Source organism: Rosa rugosa, chromosome 6 (assembly GCF_958449725.1).
Source record: "Rosa rugosa chromosome 6, drRosRugo1.1, whole genome shotgun sequence".
Lineage (NCBI taxonomy): Eukaryota > Viridiplantae > Streptophyta > Magnoliopsida > Rosales > Rosaceae > Rosa > Rosa rugosa.
The window spans coordinates 19,894,260-19,915,649 of NC_084825.1; the positions used below are offsets into that span (position 1 = coordinate 19,894,260).

General features: G+C 40.2%; 2 protein-coding genes across 3 annotated transcripts; one reads left to right on the forward strand and one right to left on the reverse strand.

Moving 5' to 3' along the window:
- The first annotated feature begins 6,888 nt into the window (after positions 1 to 6,888).
- LOC133717645 (uncharacterized) lies at positions 6,889 to 8,292 on the forward strand. Of its 2 annotated transcripts, none has more exons than XM_062144352.1 (3): positions 6,889 to 7,047; positions 7,245 to 7,398; positions 7,547 to 8,292. In XM_062144352.1, exons 2-3 carry the CDS (start codon positions 7,249 to 7,251, stop codon positions 8,186 to 8,188), a joined length of 792 nt encoding a protein of 263 aa, XP_062000336.1. In that variant the 5' UTR covers positions 6,889 to 7,047; positions 7,245 to 7,248; the 3' UTR covers positions 8,189 to 8,292. The 2 variants fall into 2 exon arrangements, with proteins under 2 accessions (XP_062000336.1, XP_062000337.1); XM_062144353.1 differs by having other exon boundaries at positions 6,898 to 7,047; positions 7,232 to 7,398.
- A 1,921-nt stretch (positions 8,293 to 10,213) lies between these two features.
- Positions 10,214 to 13,055, reverse strand: LOC133717646 (uncharacterized). The gene is made up of 2 exons (XM_062144354.1): positions 12,703 to 13,055; positions 10,214 to 10,479 (listed from the first exon to the last, which is right to left on the reverse strand). The coding sequence occupies exons 1-2, from the start codon at positions 12,976 to 12,978 to the stop codon at positions 10,366 to 10,368; spliced, it is 390 nt and encodes a 129-aa protein (XP_062000338.1). The 5' UTR covers positions 12,979 to 13,055; the 3' UTR covers positions 10,214 to 10,365.
- Between the last annotated feature and the right edge of the window lie 8,335 nt (positions 13,056 to 21,390).

Genomic DNA, 21,390 nt, shown 5'->3' on the forward strand with positions numbered 1-21,390 from the left:
TCACCTTCTCTGAAGCCATCTCCCTCTGTTGGGATCCGCCCTCGCCTCCATCATCGCCGACGCCATCTCCCAAACACAAGCAGATCCCAATCAGCTCTGAAATTCGCCGCTAAACCACTCCCCTCTTGTTTTCACAGCCTACTTCTCTCTCTCCCACTCAAATCTCACTTTCTCTCTCCACATCAAGCCTCAATTTGGAAACTTTTCACTGAAAACTACCATTTTTTCAGACCTTGAGGTTTTTGGGTCTTGCTCAAAATGGTGATTTGGATTTTGGGTCTGGTTGAAATGATGGTTTTTGATGGCCAAGTTGACCAAAACCAGAAGTGAAGAAGAAGAATACTGATGGAAAAGGAAAATGGCCGCCGGCGTGGAGAATAATAATTGGGATTTCGGGTCGATCTGGATTGGTTCGCCGACGTGGCGCTACCGATGCAGCAGGATACGATAGTCATTAAAAAGAAAAAAGAAAAAAGAAAAAAAAAAAAAAAAAAGGAAAAAAGAAATTAAAAAGGAAAAAAGAAAAACAAAAAAAGGAAAAGGAAAAAAGAAATTAAAAAGGAAAAAAAAAAAAAAAGGGCCGCCGGCATGGAGAACAAGAATTGGGGTTTCGGGTCGATCTGGATTGGTTTGCCGACGTGGCGCTACCGATGCTATACGATGGTCATTAAAAAGAAAAAAGAAAAAAGAAAAAAAAAAGAAAAAAAAAAGCAAAAATAATAAATAAAAAAGCAAAAAAGAAATTAAAAAGGAAAAAGAAAAAACGAAAAAAGGAAAAAAAGAAATTAAAAAGGAAAAAGAAAAAAAAGGAGAAAAAGAAATTAAAAAGGAAAAAGAAATAACAGAGGAGTATATTGGACATTTCACCTAAGGCCAACTCCTAATTTGACGCGGGAGGGACCAATCAGACGGAAATTTTGACGTTAGGGACTTTTCAGATTAATTGAGAATGTCAGGGACTGAAACGAAAAAATGGTCATAGTACAGGGACTAAACAGAATTTAATCCATTTAAAATTGTACCAAAATCTTGGGTGTGTATTAAACAAATTGGAATTTGTATATAAAAATTCCCTTGTTAGTTTTGGTTTTCTATTTTTTATTTAAGAAAGGGTACTGTGGGAAATAAGAGATGAAAATTATGTTGTTAGATGTAGTAAGAATTTTGCTGGGTATATTTAAAAATACCCTAAAGTAAAATGACCCTAAGAGCATTTGGTAGTTTTTACAACCTAAACAAAATTTAAACAATTGAAGATGAGTCTACTTTCACTCCTTCAGTCACCAATACGGCAATACCTCCGAGTCTTCGGACACAAAGTCATCAGAATTCCCCCTCGTGACAGTGTTAGGACCAGCCCAACAAATCCCTTTTGTTAGCCCGCCATTAGCAACCCATTAGGCCCAATAGGTAGTAAGAGCTGTTATGCTTGGACTGACGTGACTGGTGGTCCTGTACCACACGATCAGATCCCTTTTTGTCTATGATGGGATACCATCCTTATATGTTGTACTTTTCATCCAGTTGGGGGTCAATGAAAAATTATGCATCAACTTTGAATTTTCCTTTGCTTTAATCTTCCTTATTGCTTTGGCTCCAACATCTGGTATCAGAGCATGGCTCCGTCCAGGACCGTGTAGACTTCAACCCCCTCCTCCCCACCCACTTCCTCCGCCCATGTCCCACCACCACCCCCTTCACCCCCAACCATACACTTGGCCTCATCTTCCTTCCAACCTGATGACCAAACCGACCTCCATTTAACACTGGAACTGTTGCGCGAAGAGTTTCATCACTCTTTAGACTCCGTCAACAGCAACCAAGCAGCTTTTCAGAATCACATGTCGGCACAGATGGCAGCCCTCCAAAGTACTCTGGTGCAAGCCTTAGTCACCAACCGCCAACAACAACCTACTCCATCCAATTCTCTCTGCCCAACCACACCTTTAGCCCACTCTACAGTGTTACCTTCCATGCCTTGTACACCTTCAACTTTCCCTCAAATTGCTTTTGGTAGCATCCCTTCCCCTCTACCGAGCCACACTAACTGGGGATCCCCTACCCCTCTTACCTCCTCCACCACTCTTCCCCTCCCAACATCGTCCCCACACACGCCTACCCAACCACAACTTTCTGTTCCACCAACATATTCCACCATCACCTCACTGTCAGGCCCTCACTTCACAGGGACCTCAACCCCACAGACACAAACTCACACCTCCCTACCTGATTTCACCATTCCACCAAACTCTTACCCCAACATTCCTAGATTTCACCATAACACACATACCCCCATTTTCAGACAACCCAAAATTACCTTACCCTGGTTCACCGGCGATGACCCTATTGGTTGGTTCAACACGGCCGAACGGTACCTACGCTCCCAGCGCATTCCACCACACGAGCATCTCTCCACGGTGGCTTCCCATTTCGGGCCCGACGCATGCATATGGATGAGTTGTTTTGAGCAACGCTTCCCGGCTGCGACTTGGGAAAGATTCGCTACTTCTTTTCTGGAGTACTTTGGCGCCAGCAATGATGCGGACTTCCAGACCTCCCTGGCTCATCTCCAACAAACCACCTCCGTAGATGACTTCATTGTCGCTTTCACTAAGCTCGCTTGCAGAGCTCCGGGATGGTCTGATGCCCAACTCCTCTCCGTCTTCCTCGGCGGTCTCAAACCCGAGATTCGTCATGACGTCATCGCTTTGGAGCCACGTTCGCTGACCTCAGCATAGCATCTGGCACGTCGGTTTGAAGCCAAATTGGCTGATATCCGATACTCGAGGCAGCAGCGCACTACATCATGGGCCCACTCTACCAGGTCTGGTCAATTTTCTTCTCACCCATCTGCCTCCACCTTAAGCCAAAATAGCTCACAACCAGCCAAACTCCTCAAACACCTCCCACTTCAATCCCAACAATAAGCCAAAATCTGATGTCTCTTACCGCAAATGGTCCCCTAATGAGCAACGTGAACGCAGAGCCCAAGGCCTCTGCTACACTTGTGACGAGACTTGGTCGAAGTCACATGTTTGCAAAAAGCCGTTCATGGCCATCCTGGAGTCACCATCCCTGTCAGAGGACCCACCCTTGGAGGACTGTCCAGAGGATGAGCCCACCTCTGATTTGAAGCAGATCGTACCCCTCCATGCCATCACCAACACCACCATGTGCGAAATGATGCGATTCAAAGGAGAGATCAATGGGCACACTGTCGATGTTTTCGTCGACTGTGGATCAGCCAGGAATTTCCTCCACCCCAGCGTTGCTTCCAAATTGGGTATTCCAATTGCCACCGCCGAACCGCTCCAATTCACCTCGCCCACCAGTCAAACAGTCTCCCCCTTCGGCCAGACCCTCGACATCACAGTCACCATCCAAAGCTACCAATTCAAGAGTTCATTCCTCCTTCTTCCGGTACCTGGCTGTGATCTACTCCTCGATGCTCAGTGGTTGGACACCCTCGGGTTCGTAGGCTGGCATTTCTTGGACAAGGTCATAATGTTCATGGCGAACGGGCATTGCCATGTTCTTCAAGGCCTCCGAAAACAACCCTCGCTTAGCGACTCCTCCTCTCTCATGGCTCTTCTTTCACAAGAGCAGCTGGACTCTGGGTTTCCAACAATGAGTCCTAAAGTGCCACAGAATGAGGCCTATGGCCCAGACATACAACAACTACTCTTAGTCTACAAAGGCTTATTTGAGGAGCCCACTGGCCTTCCGCCCATCCGGCCCATTGACCACCGGATCCCACTCTTGCCTTCGGCTGGGCCAATCAATGTTCGGCCCTACCGCTACCCTCACAGCTAAAAGGCCGAGTTAGAAGCCCAAGTGAAAGACATGCTTGCCAAAGGACTCATTAGACCAAGCGATAGTCCATTCTCATCACCGGTACTCTTGGTCCGCAAGAAGGAAGGGACGTGGCGTTTTTGTGTCGACTACCGCTCACTCAATGAGGTCACCATCAAGGATCGATTTCCGATTCCGGTAGTGGATGAACTATTGGATGAACTCCATGGTGCCCATTATTTCTCCCAATTGGATTTGAGAGCCGGTTACCACCAAATTCGGATGTGGGAGGACGACATCCACAAGACGGCATTTCGTACTCACGACGGCCATTATGAATTTGTGGTAATGCCCTTTGGGCTTTCTAACGCACCTTCCACTTTTCAATCTTTGATGAATCATATCTTTAAACCACTTTTACGAAAATATGTATTAGTGTTTTTTGATGATATATTGGTGTATAACCCGGATTTTCAATCACACTTGGCACATCTTACCGAGGTGTTCCACTACTTATTACACAAACACCAATTGAAAGTTAAGCTTTCTAAGTGCTCCCTAGCCCAACAATCAGTGAGCTACTTGGGCCACATTATCTCAAGTGAGGGAGTTACTATGGATCCGGATAAAATTCAGTGCTTAAAGGAGTGGGCCAAACCCCAAACCGTAAAAGGCCTCAGGGGCTTCCTGGGCTTGGCCGGTTACTACAGGAGGTTTGTGAAGAATTTTGGGATAATAGCCCAACCCTTAACAGCCCTGCTCAAGGCTAACAATTTCATTTGGACACCTCAAGCGGAAGATGCCTTCCACCAGTTGAAGATTGTCGTCACCACGGCCCCGGTTTTGGCCATGCCCGACTTTTCCCTTCCATTTACAGTGGAAACGGACGCTAGCGGACTGGGCATTGGAGCGGTTCTATCCCAAAACCGGCACCCGATTGCCTACCTCAGCAAACCTCTTTCCCCCAAGAACCAAACCTTGTCGGTTTATGATAAGGAGATGACGGCTGTCTTGTATGCGGTCGAAAAATGGCGGCCCTACCTACTTGGCCACCAGTTTACAATTCTCACAGATCATCAAACTTTGAAGCATCTGCTAGACCAGAGGATCTCTACTCCTTCGGAACATAAATGGCTGGCCAAATTGCTTGGGTATGATTATAAGATTGAGTACAGGCCCGGCCATCTCAACACCGTCCTCGATGTCCTTTCCCGCAGTCATGAACTTTATGCCATTCAGGCGGTCTCGGCCCCTATTTTCGACAGCCTCCAACAGATCTAACAAGCATGCTCAAGAGACCCAGAAGCACAATTGATCATTCAAGCTCTACAACAGCAACAACCCACAAAGAAAGGCTTCTCTCTGCTCAACAATCACCTCATGTACAAGGAGAAAATTCTTCGTCCCTCAAACCTCAGAATGGCGAGCCAAAATCCTTCATGAGTTCCATTCCTCGCTCGAGGCCGGCCATTCTGGCTATCTTCGCACCTTGGTTCGCTTAGCCCGCAACTTCAAATGGCAGGGAATGAGGAAGGATGTCAAGGCTTTTATCGCCGCCTGCGACCAGTGTCAAAGACAAAATTATGAAGCCATCAATCCACCTGGGTTGCTCCAGCCTCTACCAATCCCAACCGGCATCTTCTGCGACATTTCCATGGACTTTGTTGATGGTCTCCCCACTTCTCATGGCATGAATGCTATCCTGGTGGTTGTCGACCGCTTATCCAAATATGCCCACTTCATTCCCATCACTCACCCATATACAGCTTCTCAAATTACTGAGGTTTTTGTCAAGGAAGTCTTCAAACTTCACGGCATGCCTCGTTCGATCGTGTCGGACCGAGATCCCATCTTCCTCAGCCACTTCTGGGAGTCCTTCTTCAAATTATAAGGCACCAGGCTTTGCCGAAGCTCGGCATACCATCCCCAATCGGACGGTCAGACGGAAGTTGTCAATCGCACTCTTGAGCATTATCTCCGCTGTTTTGTTGCTGACAAGCCTTCCTCTTGGCATGGCCTCTTTCATTGGGCGGAGTGGTGGTACAACACCTCCTACCACTCTACCATCAAGATGCCTCCCTTCCAGGCCCTCTATGGCACTCCACCTCCTACCATTCAGCGGTACCTGCCTGGTTCGACCACCATCCACGCTGTGGATTCAGCCCTGCAATCTCGTGACGAGCTCTTACAAACCCTCAAGCATCACATGCATTTGGCACAGAACCGTATGAAACAACAATCCGACAAACGTCGTACTGATCGGGAGTTCGCTGTTGATGAGTTGGTCTTCCTCAAGCTTCATCCATATCGCCAAAAATTTCTGATCAAAAGGCCTTCCCATAAGTTGTCACCCCGATTTTACGGGCCATTCAAGATCGTAGAACGGATCGGCAAAGTTGCTTATCGGCTGGCTCTGCCTGCGTCCTCCAAGATTCATCCGATTTTCCATGTTTCCTTGTTGAAGCGCCGCATCGGTGATTCTACTCCAACTTCTCAGACCCTTCCCCACTTTGATGACAAAGGAGAGGTCGTCTGGACACTAGCTAAGGTATTGGATATGGCAGTTGTTCAGAAGAAGGGTCGTTCTATGACCCAGTGGCTCATTCAATGGACATGAATGCCTCGAGAGGACGCCACCTGGGAAGAGGCGCAGTCCATAACGGCCCGATTTCCTCACTTTAGCAGCCGTGGTCGGCCTGCCACTTAAGGGGGCCGGACTTGTTAGGACCAGCCCAACAAATCCCTTTTGTTAGCCCGCCATTAGCAACCCATTAGGCCCAATAGGTAGTAAGAGCTGTTATGCTTGGACTGACGTGACTGGTAGTCCTGTACCACACGATCAGATCCCTTTTTGTCTATGATGGGATACCATCCTTATATGTTGTACTTTTCATCCAGTTGGGTCAATGAAGAATTATGCGTCAACTTTGAATTTTCCTTTGCTTTAATCTTCCTTACTGCTTTGGCTCCAACAGACAGCCTCATTATCTTTGGTTGCGCATGAAAAATCTTGGAGTACATTGACCATTGCACTTATTAGAACTCTTATTGGCTTTTGTCTCCTGAAGTCATAAATGGTTGGCCAATCTCCTGAAGTCATAAATGGTTGGCCAATCTAACTACAACACTATATTTCCGAAGGATAATTAATTAATCTGGCACTCTCTGCACAGGAGCCACAGACCAAGTTATATAATTAAGCCTCTCACCTCCCACCTCTGGCAAGCTCTTTCAATCTTCTACCTTCTCCAACAGGTATTTCTCTGATTTTAACTCTTCTTTTTTGTCTCCGGTTATTCTTCATTTTGTACTTTTTCTATGATGCATGTGTACGTTCTCTTTTTGTTTCATTTGCTGCACACAACTATATATATGTTTCAGCTTTTATATAAATTTTCATGCGCATATCAAGGTTTTTAATTATCTGATACTAATGTAGTGGCCGGAAATAGGAAAATGGCAGGTCTATTTGACAAGCAGGCAGAGATATACGTGGAAGCTCGGCCAACGTATCCCAAGGAATGGTATTCAAAGCTGGCTGCTCTCACCCCACAACACTCTTTAGCTTGGGATGTTGGCACTGGCAGTGGCCAAGCTACCGTCGGTGTAAGTTTATTGTGGGCAATTTGTACAATAAAACATACCATTGTTGTTGAATCTGTAGTATACAATTTATATCTGGGGACCTTTTTGGCTTTTTTATGTTCTTTCCTAAATGTATGCATACCGCTAAACTTCATGTCACTAAATACAGCTTTTAGAGCATTACGACCAAGTAGTTGGAAGTGATATAAGTGAAGCACAATTGAACCATGCCATCCAGCACCCTCGAGTTCGATACATTCACACTCCAACATCAATCTCAGACGATGAAATGGTTGACTTAATAGGGGGCGGTCATGAAAATTCAGTTGATTTGGTTACAGTGGCTACTGCCGTTCACTGGTTTGATCTGCCACACTTCTACTCGCTTGTCAAACGCCTTCTGCGTAAACCAGGAGGCATAATTGCTGTTTGGTGCTACAACAGCATGGACTACATGGTCGTAGGCCCTGACTTTGATCTTGCAATGAAGCGATTACACGAAAATTGTCTTCCATTTTGGGACCCGAGGGCAAAGTACGCATTTGAGGGTTATAGGACACTTCCTTTTCCATTTGAGAGCGTTGGATTGGGTCGTGAAGGTGAACCTATCACACTTGAAATACCAAGGGAATTGTCATTTCAGGGGGTTGAGAGGATGTTGAGGTCTTACTCTGCAGTCCCTACGGCCAAAGACCAGGGTGTGGATTTGTTGTCTGAAGATGTGATTAAAGAACTTCAAAGAGCTTGGGGTGGGCATGATTTGATTAGATCAGTTACAATCAAGGCATGTATGCTTGTGGGCAAATTATAATCTTTATGTAATGCTTGTTATGTCCATGGAATTGGGAACTAAAACCTGCTGTAATTGTTTATGCAAAAAATAATGTTTATGCAATATAGTATTGCTTCTCTATATTTACAGCAGTTTAGAGTAAAATCTTCAAATGGTACTCGAAGTACCATGGATTGCAGTTTTTGAATTTCCACATTACTTGTTTCATTTTGCGATTTGCCATTTAGACTAATTTCGTTTTGTTTGGACTAAAGCATTAGTATTATTATTGACAGGTGATGTCAGAAACTGCTTGAATTTGAGACTAACCAGGAGGCTTTACAGTTTAGGTTAAGAATTAGTCGATGATAGTCTATGAGTTAGTCTTTTCTTCTTCTTTTTTTTCTTCGTTTTTTCTTTTTGGGAAGTTCTATTCATACTTCCAACATTAGTGTTTAGACCTCCTCTCTCAATTTCTATACACAAACTTAATTCTATTTCTCTTTTTTGTCTCACCATATTTTCACCTCACTATCTTTGGCTCACACAGTCGCACCTCCACGCACCCACCTCTCCCTCCTCCACATTTCCACGCTGACTCACAATGATAATTGAAGATGGAGGTTTCAGAAACATATAAGTGAACAAGACTTGGTGCCTCACAAACTACAGCAGTAGAGCAACCTTCATCCATACGTATAAATATATATAATATGTCCAACACTCATGTTCTTCGAAATTTGAACATTTTGTAAAACCAAGATGTCCTATACTTTGATATCAGATGGAGTATATTTTAAAAAATGCAGTCAATGACAAGCAAACAAGTTTCAAAACTTCCAAATGTTTGGCACAGAAAACCTATCTTCCAATGAAGCCAAGCCTAATTGTTACTCGTGTTCTTCATCTTTGCCTGGAATCCCTCTATACCCTTTGCAGTTAGATATAGTACAACATTAGGTCAAACCATCCCCAGTGAGGGCAGTCCTGACATGTGTTTTTGGGGGCAGCATTTTGTACAATGGCGATAGTTCCTCTATATCGAGCTCCTTGGATGACCGGTTGTTTTATGAGTCTGCACTTGATCAATCTGAGAGGTTACCTTCTTGCCTGGAAATGATTTCTCTCATCTGACTTACTTTATGATATGTAGTATTACTTGTTTGATGTAAGGTTCCCAACTTTAAACCGATGGATACAAATGCAAACTAACCTGCATCGAGTTTCAGAGTTTGCTGTAACAGTTAAGCAATCTGACGATGGTGGTGAGGCCAGAGGTGAAGCAAAAGCTGCTATCGATCAAGAGGCTTTGCGAGCTTGACAGTGATACTGAGTCAGAAGTTGATGATGTTGTTGGTAATAGTGTTTCAACAGCTTTATCAGCTCGATAGCCAAGGTGGTACTGCTCTTGATTCATGGCGTGGTTCTTCTAAATCGGATGCTGCTGAGTTTAACAACTTCAGTTTTCCTTCCTTTTGACTGGAAAAATGAAGAACCTTATGAGAAAGCTGTACAACTGTATCATACAGCATTCATGTAGACAGTAAGTTGTTTAGTCTTTCAGTTGATTTGTATTGTCATATTCTGGTATTCTGTAAGATTATGGTTTCTACACCCTGGCATGCTCACTTTGAGTTCTAAGTAAGGACTAGTATTGCTAAATAACTTTAAAAGGATGACCTACTAAAATATGAACTCAGATATCTTCCAGTACAAAGAAACCATGATAGTATGACTGATTCTGATGCTGGAAAAGCAAACTGAAAGAACTCTTCTCAGATATGAGGAAATTACAAGAATCATATGTAAACAGTTGGAATAGACTCTTTGGTTCCTTCGACATTTTTATGCATAAATTATGTGATTCAGATAGCATATTCATACGGAGTTGCCTTTTTCTTTGTAGGAGGGATGTTATTGGGTAAACTGTTCATATTTTAATTGGTTTTAAGGCAGTATTTTCATCATAGTTTCAAGTGACATGCAAATTCTGATGTTGAGCCGACCGCAGTGCAATCTATAACTAGTAATAAAAGAACTTGAAAAAGTAAAAAGCCAAAAAAATAAGTGGCCGAAAATTAGACAGGAATTAAACACTTTCTTTACAAACCATGAGTTTAGATGTACTAATTCCGCTATATCATGAATCTAGAAAGTAACTTGCATTGTGAATATGCCATTTTAACATAAAAGGTTCACTGTTGCATAAGAAAAGCCTATTCATCAGCAGAAGATTGTTCATCATCAGAAGACTCCTCCTTTTTATCCTTTCTTTCCTGCCATCTTGCCCATATCCACTTCAAAACCAGAAACCCTCCAAGAGCATAAACCTGAAAGCATGTAGATAATAACTCATTAAACAAGTAACACTTCAATCGGAATGACATTCAGAAGGACGCAACCCAATTCTCTTCCCACTCTGTCCGAAAAATTTCACAGATCACACAAAATGTAAAAGAACTGAATCATCTTGCCAAAGTACCCACCACGCAAGCACGAATCATTCACTCCGACAACTATAACATCAACTAAGAAAAGCAAACGCAGGCAAGTAAACTAGAGATTTCTTATCCTTGCGAAGTTGCAAAATGTCACAAAACCAAACTTCAAATGTGTGGCACTACGTTTCCACAGCCTACTCATACCTTCTCTTTAAAAGGTCCACTGGACAATTTGTTATGACATTCAAAAAACTAAAATAATATATATATATATATATATATATATATATATATATATGGAAAACAATGGACGACCTCTGTGCTAGATGTATTGAAAATAATATTAAAAAATTTAAACTGCATGCCACCAAAATTGTTGGCCAACTCTAGTAACTTTATAACACTAGAAAAAGACAGAAATTGCATGGCATTACATTCCAGGCTCTCACCTTAAAGAATAAAATTATCAAGGCCATATAAAAACATAGCTTGTTTATCATAATGTGTAACATGCAACTTGATTAAGAGTATATATGCCAAACGAAAAGGGACTGAAAATAAAAATATTCTTCCCCTTTTCTAATGATTTTTCACCATATTCTTTCCCTTTTCTAATGATAATTCACCACCCATAACATATCTGATAACGGTAAAGGTATACAATATGAAAGCAAGTGAGCCAACAGAGACGAAAGTTGATCTGAGTAACTTCTAAAAATTGCACATTTCCTCCCTTTAGAGTAAGATTATGAGAGAAATAAATAAATTGATGAGGAAAAGAAAAAATAATATGTAAAACTAAAACTAATTCTAGTTAGAAAATTCTATTCTACAACCATTTTACATTTCCCCTTCACCCAAGACATATCTCACTTCTTTCTTCTCTCTTTTTTTGTTCTCCATCTTTAATTTATAATGAAATCAAACATTATTGAAAGGCAATTACGAACTAAAGGTTCCACTCTCAACCTTAAAAGCCAACTAACCAACCATGACTTGTGATTACATTCAATAATGTGCTGAAAAAGTCAGATGGAAGGGTGTTCCAACACAAATCAATTAAAGTCTTGGTACCAACTATTAATGTACATTAGGCAGAATATTGTACCATAACTTCAGCATTGATTCAATCACCCCCTTCAACTGGCCATTCCACACATTCAGTATTCTGCGCAGGTCATTTCTGGTCTCGTGGAGTAATTCATCACATCCTTCATGCAGCCAACCTTAAATATGAATGAACATTTCCACTACCCGTCCTAATGAATCCCAAGACATTCAATTGCAACCATGCTAAAACGCCTGAAATAGTTACCATCTTGCACGACCGTGACATGAAGAATCATCCAATGATCCAGACTATTTTTTAAAAATCCTTTTGGAGCTTATCAGCACGTTTTAAGGTACAATGGCTTTCAAACCCTTGTGATAGTAACCCTCCTCCAAAATTGCATACATTTTACTATTCGTAACCACCTAACCGTATACAAACAGACCTCTATTGCAAGCAAGTTATAGCCTCAACATCTCACCAAACCATCACAAAGTCAAGGACTATTACAGATGACTACATTAACATTCCTTCAGAACAACCAAGGAACAATATGACTTGTTCGCTTTTCGGCACAAACAAATTAGAAATCCTTTTATTTGACTTCCATTTCTCAATTAAGCAATTCAAACGATGAAAAAGGGTTTATCAATCAATCAATGTGTGCCGAAAAAGCCTATAATTGGATCACTTTCTATACAATTGCAGTTTGTTTTAATCCAAAGTTCAAACCAACAGCATTAGGTACAGATTTAAGCCTGCGTAACCATAACATAACAATCCAAAAACACCTGCGCCAATATATAACAAGTAATCTTCTTAATCTGTTATCCATTATTCTTTTCTTTTCCTTCTTGGAATGAACTTTCCACAGCTATACTTGAATGTTCAAACAAGAGGATGCTAAGGAAATCAACCACACACATCATGACAGTAAACCCAAATTTAAAATCCACCCAATTCGAAACCCAGAATAATAACATACAAGGCTTCAACATTGAAAACTAAACCAATACAAAACCATGTATACATAGAAAAAAGACACAAAAAAAAATCCATACCTGCCAGACTATAATGGGATTGGAAGTCTTGGTCATGGGTTCTTCAACCTCAGCAGCCACAGTAGGAACGACGGGTTGGGCTTTTGGGAAGCTCACAGTGACCGGTTTCTGAGTGCCAGTGTTCGTAGCTTCATCTTCAACAGGCACCACCCCTGGTTTTTGTTCTTGCTGCTTCCAGAATGGAAATTGAAGCTTACACTTGGGAAAGAGGGCGAATAAGTTGATGGGTTTTTTAGGGCCTTCATCTCTGCTTACAATTTCAGTGTTTTCGGCCATTGTTGTGGAAGATAAGGGAGATTGTGAATGTGGCTTTGGGTTTGGGTTTGAAACGGCGGAGGAAATAGAGTAGGAGACAGTTTTTGTATTTAATTATATAGTTTTCTCATCTCTTACTCCAGAAGGGCCTCGATTTAAAAAAAAAAATATTATAATAGATAATACAAAAATTACAAATAGTAGAAAATTATAAAAATAAAATAAAAAGAAAGTAAAAGTAAAAGAAAAAGAACCGTTCTTTTTTCTTTTAATGTTTGTGTCGGAATTTACTCGAGTAAAATAAAAGCTCATTTTCATTAAATATTCCAATGACGATTTTGTCAAGTTATTGAGATAATGATAGTGGCATGATGTATCTCAAGTTGAAGCGTTTATGGCTTAATTAACAAGTAATTTTAGCTGAGATTTTCAGTAATAGTTCACCTTTATGGTTTAAGCTTTTAGGTTTGGTCGCAATATCAAGAGAGCATTTGTTGAAAAAAAAAATAAAAGAAAAAGGAATATTTTAATGTCCAAAATATAAAAAATAAAGCATTTTGTTGCAATTTTGTCACAAGACTAGCCAACCACTATGGTCAGCTAAAACATTTGCAATTTTACGGAACTGAATTGCATTTATACTGTCTTCATGTACATAATTTAAAAATAAAAAAAATCAGATGGGGCTTAGTACACGTATGGTCCCAATGTTATGTGACTCGGTCACTGGTTAGAGTTAATGTTTAGTGTACTTATACAGTTATACCCGATGAAGCACTTGTATATCAAGTTATCAACCATGTCCAACACGGGTAGCTAGAGCCTAGAGGTTAGCTAACCTTCATACGATATACAACGGCTTGACTAGTTAGTCAATGTCCAATTACCTGTCTAAATGGCGAGGTATCCAAGGAGTAATTAACTACGGAATACAAGCCTCATTGCCACATTATGTGCGTTCGACAATCATAGGGCATGTTAAAAGTTGGATACATGTTGTTTATAAATCGAGTGTTGCAAAGAAAAAGAAGTTGAGGGTCGTCACCGGTAAACAACAAGAGAGAGAGAGAGAGATCGAGAGAGAGAGAGAGAGAGTCATCGTTATATATGCTTTGGCAATTATAGATGCATGAGAATGTCCATGATATCTAGGTGCTTTTAGGGAGAGAGCACATTTACCTCCCATAATCTATATAGTTACAATGTCATTAAGAAAGGAGGAGGTTTTCTGGAAACACTGCACTTTCTGCTTACTCCGGCCATCAAATAAGTAAGTGGATTATCTCGCCTTTTGGAGTTTGGACTGAATACTTTTTTTGCATAGCAAAGGAATGCTTTATGTTACTGTATGCTATTACCATTTTCTTTTTAGGTTGTTCAAAAAGTGGCCATGTTTGTTATTGCAGTATAAAACCGAAAATTCTGCCATGCTCCGAGGATGGGTTGCTCGGGCACGTCAGCACTATTTCTAACCGTCAGTTGTTGTGCAGTACATGTGCCATCATCCTACCCACTTACTCAAGTAATCCGGGAACCTGCAAAGAATTTTTAAAACTTTTGGAAGAAACCAGGGTCCCACTAGAGTTTTGTAGGTGGGTTGCACTATGTAACTTGGTCATTTTCTTTACCTGGTATATCGCAAAAGTGAGAAAACCAATCAGAAAAAAATCCCTTATGAAGTTTTACTGTGAGCTTCCTCAGTTAGAACAGTTGCTGCAAATCCTAATGCTGATCAATCTGCGAAGTGGTTAAGCCTCATAAATTCTACTCCACCAACCCATATTCAAAGAGATTTTCAGAAAGGACCTCCTGGCTGGACGGTATGCAGATTTGTTGTTGTTCGATCTATATGCACACTCCTAGCTAAAATATGAGATGTGCTTGTTTAAATATCTAATGATCAGGAGCAGGTGAAGTGTGAAATTTTGGCTTCTATATATGGAGGACGTTAAGAAGTGTGAAGGAGTTGGAAGAGTCTTGCTGCCAATATGTTGTAATCCATGATTAATTGTTGTGTTTTGGTCTTATCTTAATCTCAAAACTTTGATGCACAGTATTATCAGAATTTTAGTCCATAATGTGACTAGGACCGTCCCGTGACAAAGTGAGGCCTAATGCAAAATTTAGAGAGACTTTTTAAATAATTTTGTCTATTGAAAAAAAAAAATGTCAGCAAAGCAAAGTTCAAACTAAAACATGGTAGATTATATAAACAAAATAAAAAGTAACAGTGCCGATAAAGAACATTAGAACTTGATTTTCTAACCACAAAATTTTGGTTAATTTTGTGGTTAGATGTTGCTGTAAAACCTAATTGGACTATCATACAATATGGAACTTCATTAATCACAATATAAGATCATCTTAGGAACAAGAATTAAGGATTACACAATGTGATGCAATCCGGATAACTTGCAAATAAGGAAAATGTGATTATACTCTTTGCAGGTTGAGGAAACCTAATTCTATGTGGACTATAATTAGTTTACTAAGACATGAAGTAAAGTATGCTTTGCAGAGGAGTTGAATCCATGATTCACAAGGAAATCTTTATGGGAAGGTTTAGGAATCATCAACTCATATATAAAGCAAGGTCCCTGTTCTCACAATTAATCAAGCAATATTGTCTACCCCATTATAGACTGCTAAGGCATTGGAGAGAACAGAAGACTTGTGCTTTCGGCATTGCAATGGCTTCTACATCATCAGGTTAGTAATCTTTCATCGACTTATTGGTTTGTGTTTCTTGAATGTATATGATGGATGTTTGTTTGTGTTACTCTAACAATTGGTATCAGAGCCTATCATATGCTTTTTGAAACCGAACCTAAATTTAGGATTTATTTATTGGTGTTGAAAAACCTAAAAAAAAAAAAAAAAAAAAAAGGGAGAAGGGAGAAGGGGTTATGGTCCGTGATTTTTTAACTAGAAGCCCATCTGGTTGTTATGTGTTGAACGGACAGAATTTTTTATCTCCTCTCTCCCTTCTCTTCTTCACGTCAAAACACAAAAAAAGGGAACTTTTCTGGGTTTCTTAATTTCTGGAGACAATTTTCGAATTACTCCAAATTTTCAATACACATGATGCTTGATGAAATCCTTTGGATGTATGTATGTTGAATTGCACTGATATGCAGGAACAATTTGCTTAAGGTACACGACTCTTGAACTCTTCATCTCTGCTATGAAATTTTTCAATTCTGGGATATTGATTGCTTTTGTGATATATGGATAGTGAAAAGCATGTTATATCGTATTGTTCTTGCTTGATTAGATTACATAATTGAATTGTTTGATTGCTTATATGGTATTACGTTATCATTAGCTGTCAGGATTGCAAATTAGTTACAATCCTAAAGAACAAGTTTTTTTTTTTTAGGAGCTGTGTTTTTGTAAGAAAGACTAAAGCAAGCACTCATATACAGATTGGTCAATCCACCTAAAGATATCCTAAAGTTCTCATCATGTTTGTTCACACACACAAAATTTCTTCAAATTTTTTTTTCTTTTTCCGCTGCAAAACCTTGATAAAAATAAAAGCTTTTTGTCTGTATGAACAAACATTAAAGAACCTCAATCTCGTTTTAGGAATTTCAGTAATGTCTCTCACCATAGTGGTTATGTTGTTGGAATTCTTAACTCAAGGATTTAAGATTGAGATTGCAATTCTATTCTGAGCTACTGAATGTTCTTCCACAGAAGGTTTAAAATTTCATTAGTAAGGCATAGAATTGGCACATTACAGAGACATTAAAACACATAAAGTGGGGGTGTTTTCTTTTAGCCACAGCAAAGAAACATTCATAGAAACTAGTGTTTTAAGAATTCTGGTGGTGTGGTAAAGAAACTAAAGGCTTGTTGTATCTTCTTGCTCATATGTGTTGTGCAATAAGAAAACTGCAGAATGGGGTTAAAATTTAAAGAATGAACTCAAATGCTTGATAAAGAATGTTTCATGCATATTTTCTACAGAATGTATGAATTTTACTGAGTGCTTATTAAGGTTATTTCTTTCTTTTTCAGTTATGAGTCAGATGACAAAAATTAAAACACTTACTGGTAGCAACTTTAAGAAGTGGAAAGAAGATGTAGAAATAGCTCTAGGACTTATGGACATTGACTTGCCACTTAGAGTTCCCGAACCACCAAAAATTACTGATACTAGCACCAGACTTGAAAAAGATAAAGCTGAAAAATGGGCGAGCAACAATAGGATGTGCATCAAGATTATGCAGAGGGCAATGACTGATACGGTAAGGGGAGGGATTCCTGTTTGTGAGAGAGCCGCAGATTTTTTAGCAGCCATAGAAGAAAAATTTAAGGAAAGTGATAAAGCTGAAATAACAAATCTCATGAATACCCTTTCGACCATGAAGTATGATGGTAATGGAAGTGTTAGGGAGCACTGTTTGAAGATGATTGATATTGCAAGTAAGCTGAAAACTCTAGAAGTTCCTGGAGCAGATCCATGGCTAGTTTATTTAGCTCTTTCTTCTCTGCCTCCTCAGTTTAGTCAACTAGTCACAACCTACAACACTCAGAGAGATAAGTGGACGATTAATGAACTCATATCCATTTGTGTGCAAGAAGAGGATAGGATTAAGAAGGAGAAAGGCAAAGTTGTTGCCACAGTGAACTTGGTGACAAAAGGGCAGTCAAAGAACTATGGAGTTAAGAAGCCTACATTCAAAAAAATTTCTAAGGGTTCATCTTCTGCTGGAGGATCTCACTTTTCTAAGGATAACAAAACTTCCAACTCAAATGTTTTCAAATGTTTTTTCTGCGACAAAGTTGGGCATCTAAAGAGGAACTGTCACAAATACAGAAATTGGTTGACAAAAAAGGGTGTATTTTCTGTTTTTGTTTGCTTTAAGTCTAACTTAGTACATGTTCCTTCTAATTCTTGGTGCCTAGATAGTGGTTCCCCTATTCACATAGCTAATACCTTGCAGGGATTCATAAAAAGGAGAACACCAAATGTTACGTCCCGAACCCAAATTCACCCGTTTACTAGTCATTTGGACAGTAAACGACCTTTACTTTCACTTTTACTTTCGGTTTAGTACTTTTAGTGGCCCTAAAAGTCGACTTTTTGTTCGAGTCAAAATTTGAGAAAATGTTCTTCATGAAAGTTGTAGAGGACGTTAAACCGAGCGCGTGCATATGTGGTACGTAAAAATCGGAGCTCGTATGTGAAAGTTATAGGCAAAAGATTAAAGTTACTGTTTACGGTTACTGTTCATGGTAATTTATCAATAAATAGCCGAGTTACTGTGGTATTTTTCCATTTTTGGAAACTTACCCGGCTTTTCTCTCTCCTCTCCCCCGACTCCTTCCTCTTCGGTCCGATTCTTCCTCCTCCGATTTCTTCCTTCTCCGGCCGACCCACGACGGAATCCGGGCACCGGCAAGCTCGCCTCTTCCTACTTGTCACGTCAGTGGTGGTGTTTTGCAGTGATTCGGCCGGAGGAGCTCGATTTGGAGCCGTGAACTTCACTGTAGCCGATCGGAACTTTCATCGATTTCCGGCGATTCCGGCCGTTTCCGGCCACGAAATTGGCATCGAAGGTTCGTTTTTGACATAGATCATTTCCCCTAAGGTCTTTCATTTCAATTTGCAGTGTAGAGGTCGAATTAACGATTTGCAATTTCTAGGGTTCTTGGAGTTTTCTGGGAATTTTTCACCGGCTAAATTGGCGCCCTTCAAGGTAAAATTGGAACTTGTTGTAGTTGAATGAATGGTTGGGTTTGTTGAGTAGAAGCTACTGTCCAAGTTTGGTGGCCATCGGAGCTGGTGGCAGTGGCGGCGGTAGCGGCGGCTAGGGTAGCTTTTTAATTTCAATTTCTGGCTAGTTAAATTCTATAATTATCATAGAGCTTATATGTGAAGTGTGGTGAATTTTGGAAGAGTTTGGAATTATTTGTGAATTTCCGAAGTTTGAAGTTTTGTGATGGAATTGTTGGAAATCCGGCCGTCGGATTTTCCTCGTTTTCATTGTGGAATATGTAAATTGAGGAATTTGTATTGTGGAAGAGTTTTGGGTGGAATTTGAGAAGTAATGGAGATAGGGATTTTCGGGTTTCGTTTAGGTTCGTAATTATTTATTCGAATTGTCCTTTATGGAAGTGTACTTGTGTACAAGACGATATATTGAGCTACCACTTAACGAAGGAACTCGTTTGCGTGGTCGCCCAATAGTACTGTGAGTGGACTTTTGTTTTCAAATAAGTGATGCATGCATTTATTTATTAAAGTATGCTTTATTTAATTAACATATTATTTTCCGAGCATGTGAATTGATTTTGGAATTTGATTTCGATTTATCTCGTGGATTTGCTTTCAATAATGATTTTCATGAAGTAATTATGATTTATACCGGTTGTCAATTTCGGTTATTAATTTGTTTTGCTCGGATTCGAATTTATAATTGATGTTGAATTTCGACGAATTATTTTTCCGAGGTGATTTCCGGAATTAATTATATTTCTATTCGTTGTTTTGAGATTTCTAGAAAGTTTTTCGAAATGGGATTTCGATGCAGTTATTTCTTATTTATCTATCGACTTTCGGTTTTGGCATTAGGAATGCCTTGTTGATGATCTAATTATTTTCTTAGCGTGTGGGACACGCTGTTGATTTATACGACGTTTTACGAGAATTTCTGGGTACGGTTGGGAATCGTACCCGCGTTTCTCTTCATTCGTGGGACATGGGGAAGCCTTATGGATTTATTGGTTTTGAATAGTTTTTACCCGCCATACCTGGGTCGTCATATTTATTGCTAGCTAGCCTATTAGTACTCCTCCCTGCTTACTATGTGTTTGTGGGTGAGTAAGAGCAGAGCATGGGATGCTCCAGAGTGTGGGACACTCCGACCCGAGCCTGGGAGGCTCCCTTCTTTCGTATGGTGAAACTTCTTCCCCATATTTTATCGTTGCTTGACTAGCGGGGCTAGTCCGATTTTCACTGTAGCCAGCGGGGCTGGTCTTATCCTCTTGAGAAAAGAGATTTCGGTTTTACGATATAGTTTTCGAATGTGGTGACTAGCGAGGCTAGTCGATTTATCGTTTTGGAATTCTTGGATTTAAAGCTAAATGTGTTTTTTTTTCTAATTGTTGCATGCATCGGTTTTTAATGAAATAAATGTGGGAAAGTATGAAGTCTTTTTTCTTTTAAATTGTTTATTTTTGTCCACTCACGCTAACGTTTTTCGTCTACTTTCCCTTGGGCCTTTCGGTTTCTAATGCCCAGTTTGCAGGCGCTATTAGTTGAGGTCGGGCGTACATGGTTCGAGGCATAGCTGACGAATAGCTTCCGCACTTCTTTGTTTGGCTCTGATCTGTTGTGGGTTACTGTTTTTGGTAGTCCACTTTAGGGGTGACTCGACCAGTTCTCGGTAGAGTTATCACTAAGGTGGGCCCCGCAGGGCCACTTCGGATTTCAGGGTGAAATTCGGGGCGGGTCCTGTCACCAAATAAAGAAGAACAAAACTTGTTCGTAGGGAATGGAATGAAGGTTGCAGTAGAGGCCATAGGAGTTGTTAGGCTTTTGTTAGGATCTGGTTTTTTGTTAGAATTGGATAATGTTTTCTATGTACCTTCCATGAGAAGGAATTTAATTTCTTGTTCTCAACTTGTTGACAATGATTTCAGTTTTTTCGTTAATAAAATTGAGTGGAAATTATTTTATGATAATTCTGCTGTTGGCAATGCTTTTCGATTTAATGGCTTGTGGCAATTGGAATGTTCATATCCAAATGAGTCTTTTCTTGTTGAATCTGCTGGTGTCAAAAGAAATTTAATCAATGAAAAATCTTCTACTCTTTGGCATAAAAGATTAGGACATATTTCTAAAGAAAGAATGCAGAAATTAATCAAAGAAAACATTCTGCCTGTTTTGGATTTTTCTGATTATGATGTCTGTGTTGATTGCATTAAAGGAAAGCTGACAAACTTTTGAAAGAAAGGGTCAACTAGGAGTCTGCAACCTTTAGAGCTAATTCATACTGATATTTGTGGTCCATTCTCAACCCAAACCATATGTAGGAACCACTATTTTATCACATTCATTGATGACTATTCTAGGTTTTGTTATTTGTACCTTATTTCAGAAAAATCACAAGCACTTGAAAAATTTAAGATTTTTAAAATGGAAGTTGAAAATCAGTTGGAAAGAACAATTAAGGTAGTGAGATCTGACAGGGGAGGTGAATACTATGGGAAATATGATGAAACTGGGCAACATAAAGGACCTTTTGCATTGTTCTTAGAGGAATGTGGAATTGTAGCTCAATACACAACACCGGGGACACCTGAGCAGAATGGGGTAGCTGAGAGGAAGAATAGGACATTGTTGAATATGGTTAGAAGCATGATGTGCACTACTAGACTTCCTAAATTTTTGTGGGGTGAGGCACTGAAGACGGCAAATTA

Bases quoted from the DNA above. Each gene is read 5' to 3' on its own strand.
- LOC133717646 (XM_062144354.1), bottom strand. From the start codon at position 12,978: ATGGCCGAAAACACTGAAATTGTAAGCAGAGATGAAGGCCCTAAAAAA. The intron at 10,480-12,702 runs GTATGGATTTTT...ACATGCTTTCAG, and splicing joins ATCCCATTATAGTCTGGCAG to GTTTATGCTCTTGGAGGGTT.
- LOC133717645 (XM_062144352.1), top strand. From the start codon at position 7,249: ATGGCAGGTCTATTTGACAAGCAGGCAGAGATATACGTGGAAGCTCGG. The intron at 7,399-7,546 runs GTAAGTTTATTG...CACTAAATACAG, and splicing joins GTGGCCAAGCTACCGTCGGT to CTTTTAGAGCATTACGACCA.